The sequence below is a fragment of the Vespa velutina genome, chromosome 2, assembly GCF_912470025.1.
Source record: "Vespa velutina chromosome 2, iVesVel2.1, whole genome shotgun sequence".
Classification (NCBI taxonomy): Eukaryota; Metazoa; Arthropoda; class Insecta; order Hymenoptera; family Vespidae; genus Vespa; species Vespa velutina.
Genome location: NC_062189.1, coordinates 2,003,538 through 2,017,782, shown reverse-complemented (window position 1 = coordinate 2,017,782; position 14,245 = coordinate 2,003,538). Strand labels below are relative to the sequence as shown.

Sequence of the window (14,245 nt, the reverse complement as noted above, 5' to 3'; positions counted from 1 at the left end):
ATATTAAGAATATATGAAATAATATTCATTACCATTTATAATAAAATTAGTGATATATCTTTACAATGAATACAACTATAAAATACAATTCTTTTTTGTTTACTATTATTTACTATTGTTAATGACAAAATGAGATTAATTCTAAGATACAATTGTTATCTCATTGTATAAAAAATTAATACTCTAAATGTTCAAGTAACTAATATCAAAAGTATTGTATTTACTGTATATTTGATAATAATCTTTTTATATATATCACAGTTATATGTACAGACCAATGTTTATAGTAACATGTATATATTTATTACGAATATAAATTTTATTTTCCTATATTAAGTATTATTATACCACATATACAGAGTGATGAAAAAAGTTACCAGCAGACTATATTGTGATTGTATTACTTGCTAAATAAACAAATAAGTCTTTTAATGTGAATATTAGCAGCCTGTAAAATTTGTTAGTAACTTTAGTTACACTCTGCACAATATATATATATATATATATATATATATATATATATATATATATACATGATGTAATTTATGCACACCATTATGCACACTTTTCGTTGTTTTAATCTAATTAACATTTTTTTTTTCAAATACATAACACAACTCAAAGGAATTATTTTTAACATGTTTTAAAAAATCAATTTATCTTGATATTCATGACTAATTATCATTTTACATGATATACATTTTTTTTTTCACACTCCATATACACAATACAATATTTTTAATTATTATTAATATATCAAAATAGATTTGTGTGTACAACTTATTGTATACCCAATACTTTTTATCTTTTTTCATTTGTAGAATTTTAGATATATATGTAATCTCAAGTATACAACAAGCTATAGAAAAAAACATATCGTATAAACAACAAAATATAGACTATGAAAGTATGTTTACATGAAATGCAAAAGCATTAAGTCTGAACAAATAAAACTGGTGAAACAATGATGCAAAATTTATTATTTTTATATAAAATAATAATTTTAATGTGTGACTTTTTTTCTTTGTAATTCCATAATATGAAGTTATTTTAATTACTGTCGACCAGTAGCAGCAGCATTTTGCTGAGCTTGTATGAATTCTGGATAATCTATGTATCCATCCTTATTCATATCATCTACGGCAAGAATTGGATCAATTAAGTTAACCAATTCATCGTCCTGAAATAATTTATCTCCGGCATTTTGTGTTCCTGGATCCTGTTTACTTTGTTCTATATATATAAATATTAAATTCGTTAACAAAATAATTTAATTTATATAGAAATATAATTCTATATTTTTATATACTTACCATGCCAATGAATAAGAGATTTTATTAATTCACATCCATCCAATTTGTTGTTGTTATCTGAATCGTGCATTTTAAAATAATGAAATTGCAATTCCTGTTCTGTCATTTTATTTGTATCTATTGGAACTTCCATATGTTCTGCGATATGACTAAAAAAATATCACTTTAATTGTAAATATCACTTTAAATTAATATCAATTAAAAATTATTATTACTTACGCCTTTTCTTGAGCTATATTGGCAGCATTAAGTATTTGTTGAGGTTGATGATTGTGATTATGTATTTGTTGTTGCTGTATAGGGGCTTGAACAGGTATCTGTTGTTGTACAGGTGCTTGATGAACTGGCACATGTTGTATTGGAACTTGCTGATATGTTATATTGATAAAATAATTGAATTAAATGAAAGATCAAATTAATAAAATTTACAAATTAAAAATACATGGAAAAACTAATTGATTTTTTTATAATAAAATTCATGAAAAACATCTATATTCGTTATATATTTTAACATTATATTAAATTATCGATTTTTACTTGTTGTTGTGAACCCTGTTGTATTTGTTGTGGTACTTGGTGCATTTGCTGAGTAGGCTAAAAGAAAAGAAATAGATTCTATTAAAAGTAAAAAATATTCTTAAAAATATAATTTATAAAATAACTTTTTTTTTTCTTTTTCCAATGAAAAATATATATATATATATATATATATATATAAAAAAAAGTTCTGACTGACGAAATGCCAAAAAAAAAAAAAAAGAAAAGAAAAGAAAAAGAAAGACTGACAATGAATCATCATCCTTTGTATACCATATGTTTCTTCATAATAATGAAATAAATGTACCTGCTGAACTTGATAATGTTGAGGAGGTACACCTGGTGCAACCCTTTGACCTTGTCCAAATGTATTATCTACTCCAAAAAATCCAATAATAAATAACCATAGAGTCCAATACATTTTGAAACACTTTGCTTTGTAAATAACCACTGTAACAAACCGGTAAATAAAGGATCACGTATATTAATAAAAATATATATATATATTTATATAGAAATAATTTATTTCTTTAATTGTGAAACTTTTTAATGATTAGTATAATGAAGAAAAAAATAAAAAAAAGAAAAAAAAAATACCTTAATTATATATCAAAAGAGAAACAAGAAATTTTGATCGAGTATATGTTATTTTCTTTCTCAACAGAATTAACTACTGTTCAGGTTAAGTTATAAAAACAACCATACAGATCTGACGTGGACGTATTTCATGATAGCGCTAGTATTTGTTAAGGCTGCTACTGATGATGACTATTGGATATCCTGCCTTAAGTTATTATACGTAGATGTCGTTCGAAATGTGAATGATACCGATTTCTAAAATTACGTTGAACGTTGAAAATATATTTCAATATTAAAATTAATAATGTTAAAAGTATACTGAGAGCTTTATAATATGCGTATGTATTAATGGATATAATGAATAAAACAATGTGATTTTAAGCTGACATTAATTAAATGTTGCAAAAAGCGAACTATGGACGTCGTCGCGGAGGACGCCGAAGGATCTTTAGATCCCCGTATACAGGTGACTCATTGATCACAATCGTTTGTAACATTATTACATTATTTATTGAAACCTTTGATTATTAATTTATATATTGTACGATTTTATTTCTTTAATGTCCAAGCTAATATACATTTGATGTATACAAAAAAGAAAGGTTATGTACTTTTGACATTTAAGTAACGCCCGTACTACTTTATTGCCTGGTACAATGGCCTAGTTATCAATATTTTTGTTTTGTCTTGTTTCCTTCCCCCCTTCCCCCCTTCCCCCCCCTCTCCCGTTCATCATATATAATTATTAAGAAAATTGAATCCATTCTTAATCTCAATTAATTCTAATTCAATATTATTTTCTATCATTACGTAATTTTGTATATATATAAATGATAAAAATTGTTTCCCTTATAGAAATAATAACATTTAAGATTGACGATGTAATAAGTCTTCTGTTTTTAGATCGAGTTGGAGAATTTAAACAATGCAACAGATGATATTAATAAACTTGAGACTGAATTAGATGTGAGTTTTTAAATGGATAAGATACTAGATCTTTTCTTTTCTTTTTTTTTTTTTTTTTCTTTTTTTTTAATCTGTTATATTTTATAATATAGGAGGCACATACCGCGTTTAGACAATTGCTTAATGAATTAACGAGGCGATTAAAAGAGATAGCAGACAAATTAGGAATTACATGTATCGAAAAAGCAAGATGTTATTATGAAGCTTTGGAAGTAGCTCATTTAGCACAAGTCAGTGTTAAAATATAAATGTAGATTAGTTTATGTTTATAAAAGAGAAGAATTTTAATATTTATTTTATTTCGTTTAGGTGGAATGCCAGAAACAGGCACAATTATTTCAAAGAGCTAACGAGATACATGCGGCTGCTAAAGAAACCGTGGCTTTAGCCGAAATAAGGTTTACATCGCATCAGCACGAATGGAAGTTTGATCAAGCTTGGCAGGATATGTTAAATCATGCAACTATTAAAGTAAAATAGTTTTTATTATTGGATCTTTATATTTTAATATAGTATAATAAGGTTATATTAAATAAATAAATGTATAGGTTATGGATGCAGAAAATCAAAAAGCAGAATGCGGTAGGGAACATCATAGAAAAGCAATGATATTTCAAGATGCAGAAAAAAAGTTATTTCAGTTGGAAGAGAAATATCGTCGTTATATCATTAAGTCAAGGCCATACTTTGAGGTGAAAGCTCAATGTGATCAAATGTTAACAACGCAAAAGGAAAGAGTAGAATATTTGCAGAAAGCAATAAAAGATGCAAAGAATAATTATGCTTCGAGTCTTCGTATTTTAGAAGATATTAGTAATCAAATACACCAACAAAGAAAGGATAATGGTATCATTGATACAAAAAAGCAGCCTATGTTCATAATATTATATGTTGATCGCAAACATATATTTTATTAATCATTTTTGTAGATATTCTTGCTAATGGGCCTAGAGAACCAGGTGTAGGCGCAGAATTGATTACTTCAGGAGATAATATAAAATATAAAATGGACTTTAAGAAAGTAAATAATAAAAATATAATCTCTAATGTAGATAATGAATATCGCAAAAATATTCAACACCAACAAGATAATGTTAGTATAAGAAGTTTTCTCTCTCTTTCTTTTTTTTTTTTTTTTTTTCCTTTTTCAATAAAATTTCATCGAACTGTGTAGTTTGAAATTTATATTTTTTATATATAATTCTTTTAATTTCAGAATGATTTTAAGATTATATCGGGTGCAGGGCATCTAGGTCGAAGGTCGGTAGATGGTAGCGAAGATATATCGAATCAATGGGAACTAGAATTACAAGCTAGTATGGAAAAATTAAATTCTGCCTCATTCAATAATAAAGATTCTGAGAATGATGAAAGAAAGATAAGAGAGATCTTTAAAAAAGAAATATGTGATACGCATTTAATAGATAAGAACGATACGATTCATTTTATAGATAACTTACAATGTAATGCTTCGAAAAGTGAAGAATCTATTGAACATACATCGAATTTATTGAAAAAACTATCTACAGATGTAGAAACAAATAAGACATCCATTGATGTACCATCGGTATCAAGTTCTATAAGTTTGCAATCGTTATGTCATAATTTTATTAATTCAGTTCAGACAAGATCAAAATATATCAATGATATTACTAAATCTTTATATAAGGAATCTATTACTAAAAGAGATTATTTTGTTGAACCAGTAAAAAGTTCAGAAAAAGTAGTTAATTTAGATACATCTACGTACCTACCAAATAGAATCTCAGAAATTGATTTAAGAAATTCAAAATCTCAAACTGACACCAAAACCAATGTAGAAGATATTAAACATAATTATAGTATGCCAAAATTAAATGATTTAACAGAATCTAATGTTCATGATAAGGTAACGACAAATGTTACGAATCTTAGTAGTTTAAAAAGTTCATCAACATCTATTTGTTATAGTGCCAATTCTTCTCCGATTAAATCAGTAAATTTATTTTCATCGAAAAGTAAACGATCGTCAAACAACGAGTTACATAGAATTCAAAGTAAAACTACATTTGAAAGAAAAAAATCATCTAGCATAAAAGAACTGCCACTACTGTCATTAGTCAATATTCCAACAATATCATTTTCAACGCGCAAAGAAAAAAGCAGCAGCATGAACGATTTAAATTCTAAGTAACAAGAGAAAGTGTAAGTTAATAATTCTAACTCGATCTCCATATTTAATTAGAAATATGTATGATAATAATAATAGTAATAAATAAAAAAAAAAAAAAAAAAAAAAAAAAGAAAAAAGAAAAAAAGAAAAAGAAAAAAAATACATATATATTAACAAAACTAAGTTCGCTAACAATTGTTTGCACAGGAAAAAAAAATAGAAGATATAAGGTATTTCCAGTGATGTATTAAAATTGTGATGAACTTTAGAAAAAATTTACATAGAAAAAAAAAAAAATATGATTATAACATAATTATAATATTATAAACATAAACAAGAGTCTCTGATTTATTTAGTTTCCTATAAAACATGTAATTTTACATTTGAAAATAAATCTATTAATTGATAAAGATATATATATATATATATATATATATATATATATATATATATATATATATATCTTTATCAATTATATATATATATATGCTCAAAATGAAGAGAATGTTACGAATAATTCAGGAACAGGGTTTAATGTGTGAGGTGCTTATTAAGTATATAAAAAATTAATATTTTATATATATATATATATATATATATATATATATATATATATATATATAATTAGTTTTAATTATAAGAGTTCTTTGTATTTATTTGTATGGATATATATACATTATGAATCTAAAATTTCACATTTTGTAGATATTGCCAAATTTTATTAAATAGTTTGATATTTCTTAATTTGTTTTTTATTTGTGTTAAATTTAAAATGTTGTTTATTTCATGTATGACTTATATTTTACTTACACAATATTTTTTATCTTTTTTTTTTTTAAATAAGAGCAGTTTTTAATTGTGCAAAATTTAAAATTCACGCGTTATCGAATCTACATCGATATATTGCTTGCAAATAATCGATCTATCGATAATATTGAAATATTTAATTCTAGTAAGCATATGAGTGTGCCGATACGCCGCATAAACGTGCTTTTTGTTTTGTATAATCTGATGAGAATTAATTATTTTAATTTGATTTGTCATTTTGAATATAATGGATAACACAATCGACAGCTTAAAGGAGAACATAAATTCTACTGTAAGTATTAAATATGTTATGTTTATTTCAATATCATTTAGTTCAAAGGTGACTAAGGATTTAGTCAAGGTTATATCGTCTATGATATATTGTTATTGTCTAAAATTTAACAACATTATGATATTATTATTTAATACTTTATTTGTTCATTTTCTTATTACTCTCTTTATATATGTATATTTTTTATATATAATTTACAAAATTTTTGAAGTATGATACTTAGTATAAAATTACTTATTATCATCAAATAAAAGTACGTATATATATACGCATACAAATATCATTTATACTTATAAATGATTATATATATAAATATTTATATATGTAATTTATGAATTATATATATATATATATTTATATAATTCATTACATATGAATATGTATGAATAAACATTTATTTGAATTAATTCTTGTCCTTAAATTATAAGATTATTTTTTTTTTTTTAATATATCAAATACTTTGATTACAGGATAATAATGATAAATTGGATAGATTGAAGAAGTCTTATTTGATGCTAAAACAAAAAGTTTGTAGATCACAGTAAGTTATCTTGTTCAATGAAAATTAAACCTTATATCACTTATATTTATAATTTATTTTCATATATATATATATATATATATTTTTTTTTTTTATTATCATTATATATAACCAATTGTAATATATATTTTTCAGTGAATTAATTAAACTATACAATGATAAATTGAAAGAATGTGAACGCTTGAAAATAGATTTAGATTTAGCACAAAAGGAAACCAAAAAAATGACGACTAATTATAATGGAACATTGGCAAAAGTTATTAAATTGGAACTTGTAAGTAATTTATTTTAGAAGATGTATTAATATATATATATATATATATATATATATAATAATTGAATATTATCTATTATTTTATTAGCAAAATACAGAATACAAGAAAAAAATCCAATCTTTGTCGAATACTATAGTAACGCATGAAACTAAAATTGCTGGGGATCAACAGCATTTGCAACAGTTAACATGTAAATTGAAGGAATTAGAAGATAAATATATGGATGAAAGACTTCAAATAGATATGGAAAAAACTTTATTACAAGGTATTAGATAAGTAAAAGTATAATAATATATATATATCTAATTGGAATAATATATTTTTTTTGCATAAGATCTTTTTATATGTTTTAAATTATATTCTCAGATAAAGTCAAAGAATTGGAACGTCAAATGAGGATTTCTAATAAAACTAATAATTCAATAAAGAGAGAGAAAATTAATAAAAAACAACAAGGAATAGAAAAAGGCACATATTGTTGTTTGAAAAGTTAGTACTTCAGATATATTTATTGTCGATGCATATATAAATTGATTAAACACATTTAAGGATTTAGATCTTATTTACTTTTATAGATCCAATATCGAGGATAGATGTCGCAGTGAATACAATCAATGAAAATACTAATATAAAACTTAATACTCGAAATGATAAAAGTACAATAACAGATATGACTTTTAGAGCGGATAAAGATCATCTTTATCCTTTGTTTTGTGATAAATGTGAAAAATTATTATGTAATCCCGCTCAGAAAATTTGCAAAGCTATGAGTATAGATTCTGAAATTATTCCTAAACTTTTATCGCCTACAAGATCACATTCTACAGTTTCTGTATCTGTAGTTTCTCCTGAAAAAGGTTTGTTACTTTTTTTTTTTTTTTTTTTTTTTTTAATTTTTTTCAACTTTTATACTGTTTACTGGAACATATTTAAAACGAAGTACGCAATTTCTTTTTCTTTTCTTTTATTTTTTCCAGATGAAGACCTTCAGACAAACAATAAAAAAAGATTTTATGTTCCACTGGAAGATATAAATATTCACAATAACAGTTCAAATTTAAATTCAGTACCTTTATCATCTGAATTATCCAAAATGTTATCTTTATCTTCTGAAGATTCTTATAAAGTAAGAGAGGAACAACCTTTGTCCAATTCAACAAATAATTTATCTTTTTCAAATGACATTAATGAATCAACTGATCTAGTCGAAACTTCACGTGTAATCAAAGAGAATAATAATATGAACAATTCGTCGTCTGACAATTTAATGCATAATTTTGAAAAATTAAAAAAAAAGATGAAAAAATTAGAAAGAAAGGTAGAAAAGCAATCTCAACAAAGGAAGAAATTGGATAAAAATTGTTTCCAACATTCACCGTACGTAAATTATTATTCTAATGAAATTTTAACTCCAAACTTTTCATTAAATATGATTTCTACATTCTTGAATGGGATAAAAGATATCATGAAGAAAAATACAAATAAACGTAATAAATCTCAGAAGAGAAGATATGAGCCTAAAACTTGTAAATTTAGTTCGAAAAAGATCAAACTTAAACGAGTACAACGAAATCTATCAATGCGTAATAATGCTTGGAATGTGGATTCAATAATATCATCTTGCACGGAACGAACTACGAAAATTGATAATTCTATGTCGAATGATTATTTGGATAATTCATCCAATTCTATAAACAAAGACACAATGTTAGATGATGATTCAAGGGATATAAATGTTGGAAAAATTAAATGCTGCAATAATGTAATCGAAGAAAATATAAACGGTACCGTTTTGTTTTCTAGTTCGAAAATGGAACAATTAAGAATTATAAATAACAAAGATGAGAAGAATTCTGTAACTATTACGTATCAAACACCAAACGATAATATATTGAATTCTATGAAAGAAACAAATTCAAGTAGTTTGAATAACGAAAATTGTTTTACTCCTACAGTAATCAATAAAATAAAACCAATAAGTGATACTCCACTTATTGTAGAAGCATTTGAGCTTAAAAGTAAAGATTCTTCTAAAAGTAAGATTACTATTTGTACTAATGATAAGGATACTATTATGATAATTAATGATCTAGTCCCTACTGCTATTACAGCTTCTACATCTAATGCAAGTATTTCTATAAATAAGTCTAATGTATCTGACACCGAGAAACAAATAAATATTCCTCTTAGTAAGGAATTTGAAAATACTGAATACACACATATGAAAGATATGTCACAGATAATCGATAACGTACCATCTTCTATAGAAACTTCAACTTCTATAAATGAGAACAAAACAAATGATAGCTTTATTACTATAGGTACTTCTATTAGCAATATTATTGGCAATATTAGTAATACTTCTACTATTTCTACTACTTCTACCGCTTCTAACAGTACAAGTCCTGGTGTCGCTGCAAATACTATCATTATTAAAAATCGTAAACGTAAATTGCAGACACTTGAGAAAGAATTAAATCAATTTAATTTAATAAAAGACTCGTCAACTCTGGAGAAAAATGATAGAGATAATTGTAATATTGAAAATAATGGAACGTGCGTTATTGAAAATACAAAAAATAATACTACTGAAAAAGTAATGAATAATAGATCCGATGATCAGATAACTAATACATGTTTTATACCACAAAAAAAACAATGTATAGAACATCTAATGAAAACAAACAATCGGGAAGTATCGGCATTACATAATGAAAATTTAGATGCAAATCAAGATGCAAATCAAGATGCAAATCAAGATGCAAATCAAGATGCAAATCAAGAAAGTGACGAATTTGTTAAAACGGTGGAAAAAAATATATCAGATCTTACATCAACAGATGAAGAGACAATTGATTCTATGGAAATTCAAAGTAATGACATAAATGTTCAAACAAAGTGTAATTTAACAGAAAGAGACAATCTGGAATCCAATCGTTTATTTCCTTCAAATGAAACTCATACTAGATCAATGGATTTAAAACATTTACGATCTCATTCACTAGTTAATTTAGATTTATTCAATTCAAATGAACCAAGAATTGTAAATATTAAAAATACTGATCAGAATAAATGTGTACCTATAATTGTGTCTAATAAAAATAATGAAATGAAAGAAAGTTCAAGAGAAAGTCTTGGCAAATTGAAAACAACATGTAAAGATTGGACTAAGGATATGTCGGATGATTCATTTAATAGCGATGAGAAATCAATAGATGAATTTGAGGAAAATAATGTATTTGATGCTAGTTTGAGTCATATATTGACTGATGTAAATAAAAATATAGAAGGTGAATGTTCTACTAATATTATAACACCAATAGGAGACTCCAAAGAAATACAAAACAAGGATATATTAACTGATTCTAATATTGATATAACAATGGAAAAAACAAATATCAAATCAGACGACAATATTCATTTAGAATTATGTCATAAAATTATTACCGATGAAGAGGATAAAATTATAAAGGATGCAAGTTTACATTCTTCTGTATTTCCATTAATTAGTCCTCTAAAGGATGATAGTATTTCCAATGATATGTCTGAAAAATTCTCAAAGAAAGAAATTAACAAATCAATTCAAGATATAGCAATATGTCCACAAATATATTCTACAGAGAAACTCAATATCTTAATGCATTCTAAACATGCAGTTACACAAGAAACAGAACAAACGAATATTTTTAATATTAATAAACCAATAAAAATTAGAACTGACGAAAGTACAAGTAGCAAAGAAGAATCCAAGTTACGATTTAAATTCGTTAATACAAATATACAACAGGTTAATAAAATATTTCAGGAAGAAGAAAATATCTTAAATAGTTCTTTATATGAAGAAAATATTGAGAAACATTCTAGCGTGTCTATAAATGTTCAAAAACAAAATAAATTAGAAATGGCTATGAATGAAGCAAAAGAAGATACATTGATCGATGGTATTAATGAAAATAAAGAGGTACATTTAGAAATATCTGAAGGTCGAATAAACACAATAATACCTAATGACGACTTAGAAATTCAATCACATAATATGATAATTAATGATTTAGAAGAATCTTCTTCCGCGAATAACAGAGTGAATAACAAAAATATTAATAATGATTTGATTAATCCTATTACATTATTAGAAAATCATTTGAAAAAAAATGGAAATGCTAGAAAATCGAAGCACTCCAAAAAAATATTAAAGACAATAGAACAATTATGCGTAAAAACAGGTATTTTGTTATACGATATTTTGCTGATATATTTTAATTATCTTTGAAATATTTTTTGTACTTTAACATATTATTTATATATTTCAGATAATTTTGTTAATAAACAATTATACAGAGTCATGAACGATACTGATTGGTCTATGTCCGTACATAGAGATGTTATTAACAAATTGTCTTCCGTATGTAGCGTTCGTATTATTGCCAAGTACGTACAAATAATATTATATAGAAATTTTTTATTACCTTATTAAATGGAATTAATTAAATGGAATTAAAATTATGATTATATTATTTTTATATTGTTTGATTACAGGGGCATAGTGGACTTTATGTTTGAAAGAAAAGAGAATAATTTAGATAAAAGTTATACACCACCGGCACCATTGATGACAATGACTCAACAAAAAATTGTAACATTATTAGTTGATCTTGAAGTAAGATTACCCACAGTGATAAAATGGGTACAAGCAGGAATCGAATATAAAATCTTCAGATTGAATAATGCACCTATGGTATGCAATTGTGAATATTAATTATGTTGGTTTTCTTTTTCTTCTTCTTCTTTTTTTTTCACTCTCTTCTTTTATCAAGTTTTATAGAATCGTTTATATCATTCAAGAATTTTGTTAAATCATTTAGTTACATCAGATACAAAATCTTATAAGATTATACATCGTTTTAACACGGATACAAAAGGATCGAGAAAAGGCTAGAATGTTATGCTGCGATGCTTTATATTGTTTAGGATTACACGCAATTCCAGTTATTTACACAGTATTGACATGTTGGCCAGAAATATTTCCACAGTTTACAGAAAATATTGGTTGGTATATATAAATATATATATATATATATATTTTCTTTTTTTTTTTTTTTTTTTTTGACATAATAAAAATAATATAATGATAAATTGTTAAATTTCAGATATATTACCAAAATATATGGCACATGTTATTATGTCAGTGCAGGCCAATAATTTTCCTCAGTTATATGCTTTGAAAAATTTATTATCAACTTATTATAAATATAAAGCAGGAAGTTTCTTAACTAAAAGTCTAGTTGAAGAATCATTGATATCTTTAGAAGGTAAGGTATTAAATTTTTTTCTTTGTGTTATAGAAATATTTAAAAACATTTCAATAAATAATACATTCTCATTAGCGAGAAGTGATTCCATTGTGGACGTTGTTGGTTTAAAAACAGCTATTATATTGCTTGCAAAAAAGGAAGGTATATCGTGGAGCTATACTAATATTATTCAAAACCGTTTGTTGCCAAATATAATTAATAAAAAATATCTGTCGATTTACGAGCCATTTAGTTTACTTGGTGAGCTTATTAAAATATATATATATATATATATATATATATATATATATATATATATATAAAATAATTCATAAGATCATATCGACAATGTTTTATAACAAACATTTATTTCTATAGGCTATCTTATGCGTACGTTCCCAGTTGAAGATAATGATGGAATTGTTAAAAATATCATTGAACAACTCTCTGATTTAATTGATTCAGGAGAAGGTAATATAAAACATATTTCAGAAAGAGACAATGATATTTTAATCACAACATTTGCCCTGAAATTATAAATATTACACAAATGCTGATATTTATTTATTTATTTTTTTTTAATTAGGTTCCCACGATCAACAGGAAGGCATAGTATCGGCGTTGTTATGTTTATCTAGACATGATATTGAAAAGGTAATTAGTTCTGTGATGAAATGGATCCCAAGCAAATCTTTAAGAGCAACCACTATTGATCAATATTATGCGTTCTTCAGACAACGAACGAAAATTTATTGGAGAAATTATTTAAAAAAATTGAACAAAGTATATGTTAAAGATATTAGACTTTAAACGTTAAGATTACTTATACATATACATATACATATATATCTTTTCTCTCTTTCTTTCTTTTTTGTTTTCTTTTTAATCTTTATTTATTATTATTTTTTTTTTTTTTCTTCATTAACAAAAAATAAAGTATTTCGAACGCGCTCATAATAATTGTTTATTATTGTGATAGATTTTTTCAAATGAAGTCCGATTGAAAATTTTTATTCTCAGTCTTTGTTATTTCTCTATGTGTGTGCGATATTAAATAATAACATATAAATAATATTTAAATGCTTTAAAGAAAATTCATACAAATCATTTTTAAATAATTTTACTCTATGACGCGATATAAAATTTTTATAAATAGATAAAGCATTGATATCTAAATCTAAATTATTTCTCTGTCTGTCTGTCTCTTTCTCTCTCTTTTTCTATATCGTTTCTTTTTAAGATTTACATATTAATGTGAATAAATACACAAAGTATTAATAGGTTTAAAGTGTTTAGAATTAGATTAAAATAATATTAGATTAAAATAATATTATATTTTTTAACTTAGTCCTGCCGTTTCTTGTTTCTCTTTTTTTTTTTTTAATGTATATATGTTAATCAATATGATTTTTTTTTAATATATGTATGTGTATACATATATATATATATATCATATGTCATTATATATATATATATGATATATACATATATA

The 14,245-nt window shown here is 24.6% G+C and overlaps 3 protein-coding genes across 8 annotated transcripts; 2 read left to right on the top strand and 1 right to left on the bottom strand.

Moving 5' to 3' along the window:
• Positions 1-190: 190 nt before the first annotated feature.
• LOC124946464 (multiple coagulation factor deficiency protein 2 homolog) lies at positions 191-2,681 on the bottom strand. 3 transcript variants are annotated; one of them, XM_047487187.1, is made up of 6 exons: positions 2,556-2,681; positions 2,158-2,300; positions 1,851-1,907; positions 1,533-1,681; positions 1,314-1,462; positions 191-1,233 (listed from the first exon to the last, which is right to left on the bottom strand). In XM_047487187.1, exons 2-6 carry the CDS (start codon positions 2,269-2,271, stop codon positions 1,055-1,057), a joined length of 648 nt encoding a protein of 215 aa, XP_047343143.1. In that variant the 5' UTR covers positions 2,272-2,300; positions 2,556-2,681; the 3' UTR covers positions 191-1,054. The 3 variants fall into 3 exon arrangements, with proteins under 3 accessions (XP_047343143.1, XP_047343142.1, XP_047343144.1); XM_047487186.1 differs by having other exon boundaries at positions 2,448-2,607; XM_047487188.1 differs by lacking the exon at positions 2,556-2,681 and having other exon boundaries at positions 1,851-1,928; positions 2,158-2,285.
• LOC124946463 (SH3 domain-binding protein 5 homolog) lies at positions 2,583-5,698 on the top strand. 4 transcript variants are annotated; one of them, XM_047487182.1, is made up of 8 exons: positions 2,583-2,767; positions 2,839-2,915; positions 3,333-3,395; positions 3,488-3,625; positions 3,705-3,866; positions 3,944-4,241; positions 4,325-4,488; positions 4,612-5,698. In XM_047487182.1, the coding sequence occupies exons 1-8, from the start codon at positions 2,764-2,766 to the stop codon at positions 5,566-5,568; spliced, it is 1,863 nt and encodes a 620-aa protein (XP_047343138.1). In that variant the 5' UTR covers positions 2,583-2,763; the 3' UTR covers positions 5,569-5,698. The 4 variants fall into 4 exon arrangements, with proteins under 4 accessions (XP_047343138.1, XP_047343137.1, XP_047343141.1 ...); XM_047487185.1 differs by having other exon boundaries at positions 2,585-2,767; positions 2,839-2,895; XM_047487181.1 differs by having other exon boundaries at positions 2,583-2,915.
• A 629-nt stretch (positions 5,699-6,327) lies between these two features.
• LOC124946450 (putative uncharacterized protein DDB_G0282133) lies at positions 6,328-13,700 on the top strand. The gene is made up of 14 exons (XM_047487169.1): positions 6,328-6,646; positions 7,117-7,187; positions 7,323-7,461; positions 7,550-7,727; positions 7,829-7,951; positions 8,038-8,319; positions 8,440-11,685; positions 11,773-11,890; positions 11,999-12,197; positions 12,325-12,508; positions 12,610-12,771; positions 12,847-13,014; positions 13,132-13,224; positions 13,340-13,700. Exons 1-14 carry the CDS (start codon positions 6,602-6,604, stop codon positions 13,561-13,563), a joined length of 5,232 nt encoding a protein of 1,743 aa, XP_047343125.1. The 5' UTR covers positions 6,328-6,601; the 3' UTR covers positions 13,564-13,700.
• The last annotated feature ends 545 nt before the right edge of the window (positions 13,701-14,245 follow it).

Coding starts and splice junctions, on each gene's coding strand:
- LOC124946450 (XM_047487169.1), top strand. CDS start 6,602: ATGGATAACACAATCGACAGCTTAAAGGAGAACATAAATTCTACT. Junction 7,188..7,322: donor CAAAAAGTTTGTAGATCACA/GTAAGTTATCTT, acceptor TATATTTTTCAG/TGAATTAATTAAACTATACA. Junction 12,509..12,609: donor ACAGTTTACAGAAAATATTG/GTTGGTATATAT, acceptor GTTAAATTTCAG/ATATATTACCAAAATATATG.
- LOC124946463 (XM_047487181.1), top strand. CDS start 2,826: ATGTTGCAAAAAGCGAACTATGGACGTCGTCGCGGAGGACGCCGAAGG. Junction 3,396..3,487: donor AACTTGAGACTGAATTAGAT/GTGAGTTTTTAA, acceptor TTTATAATATAG/GAGGCACATACCGCGTTTAG. Junction 3,626..3,704: donor AAGTAGCTCATTTAGCACAA/GTCAGTGTTAAA, acceptor TATTTCGTTTAG/GTGGAATGCCAGAAACAGGC.
- LOC124946464 (XM_047487187.1), bottom strand. CDS start 2,271: ATGTATTGGACTCTATGGTTATTTATTATTGGATTTTTTGGAGTAGAT. Junction 1,908..2,157: donor AACATTATCAAGTTCAGCAG/GTACATTTATTT, acceptor CTTTTCTTTTAG/CCTACTCAGCAAATGCACCA. Junction 1,234..1,313: donor ATCTCTTATTCATTGGCATG/GTAAGTATATAA, acceptor TTATATATATAG/AACAAAGTAAACAGGATCCA.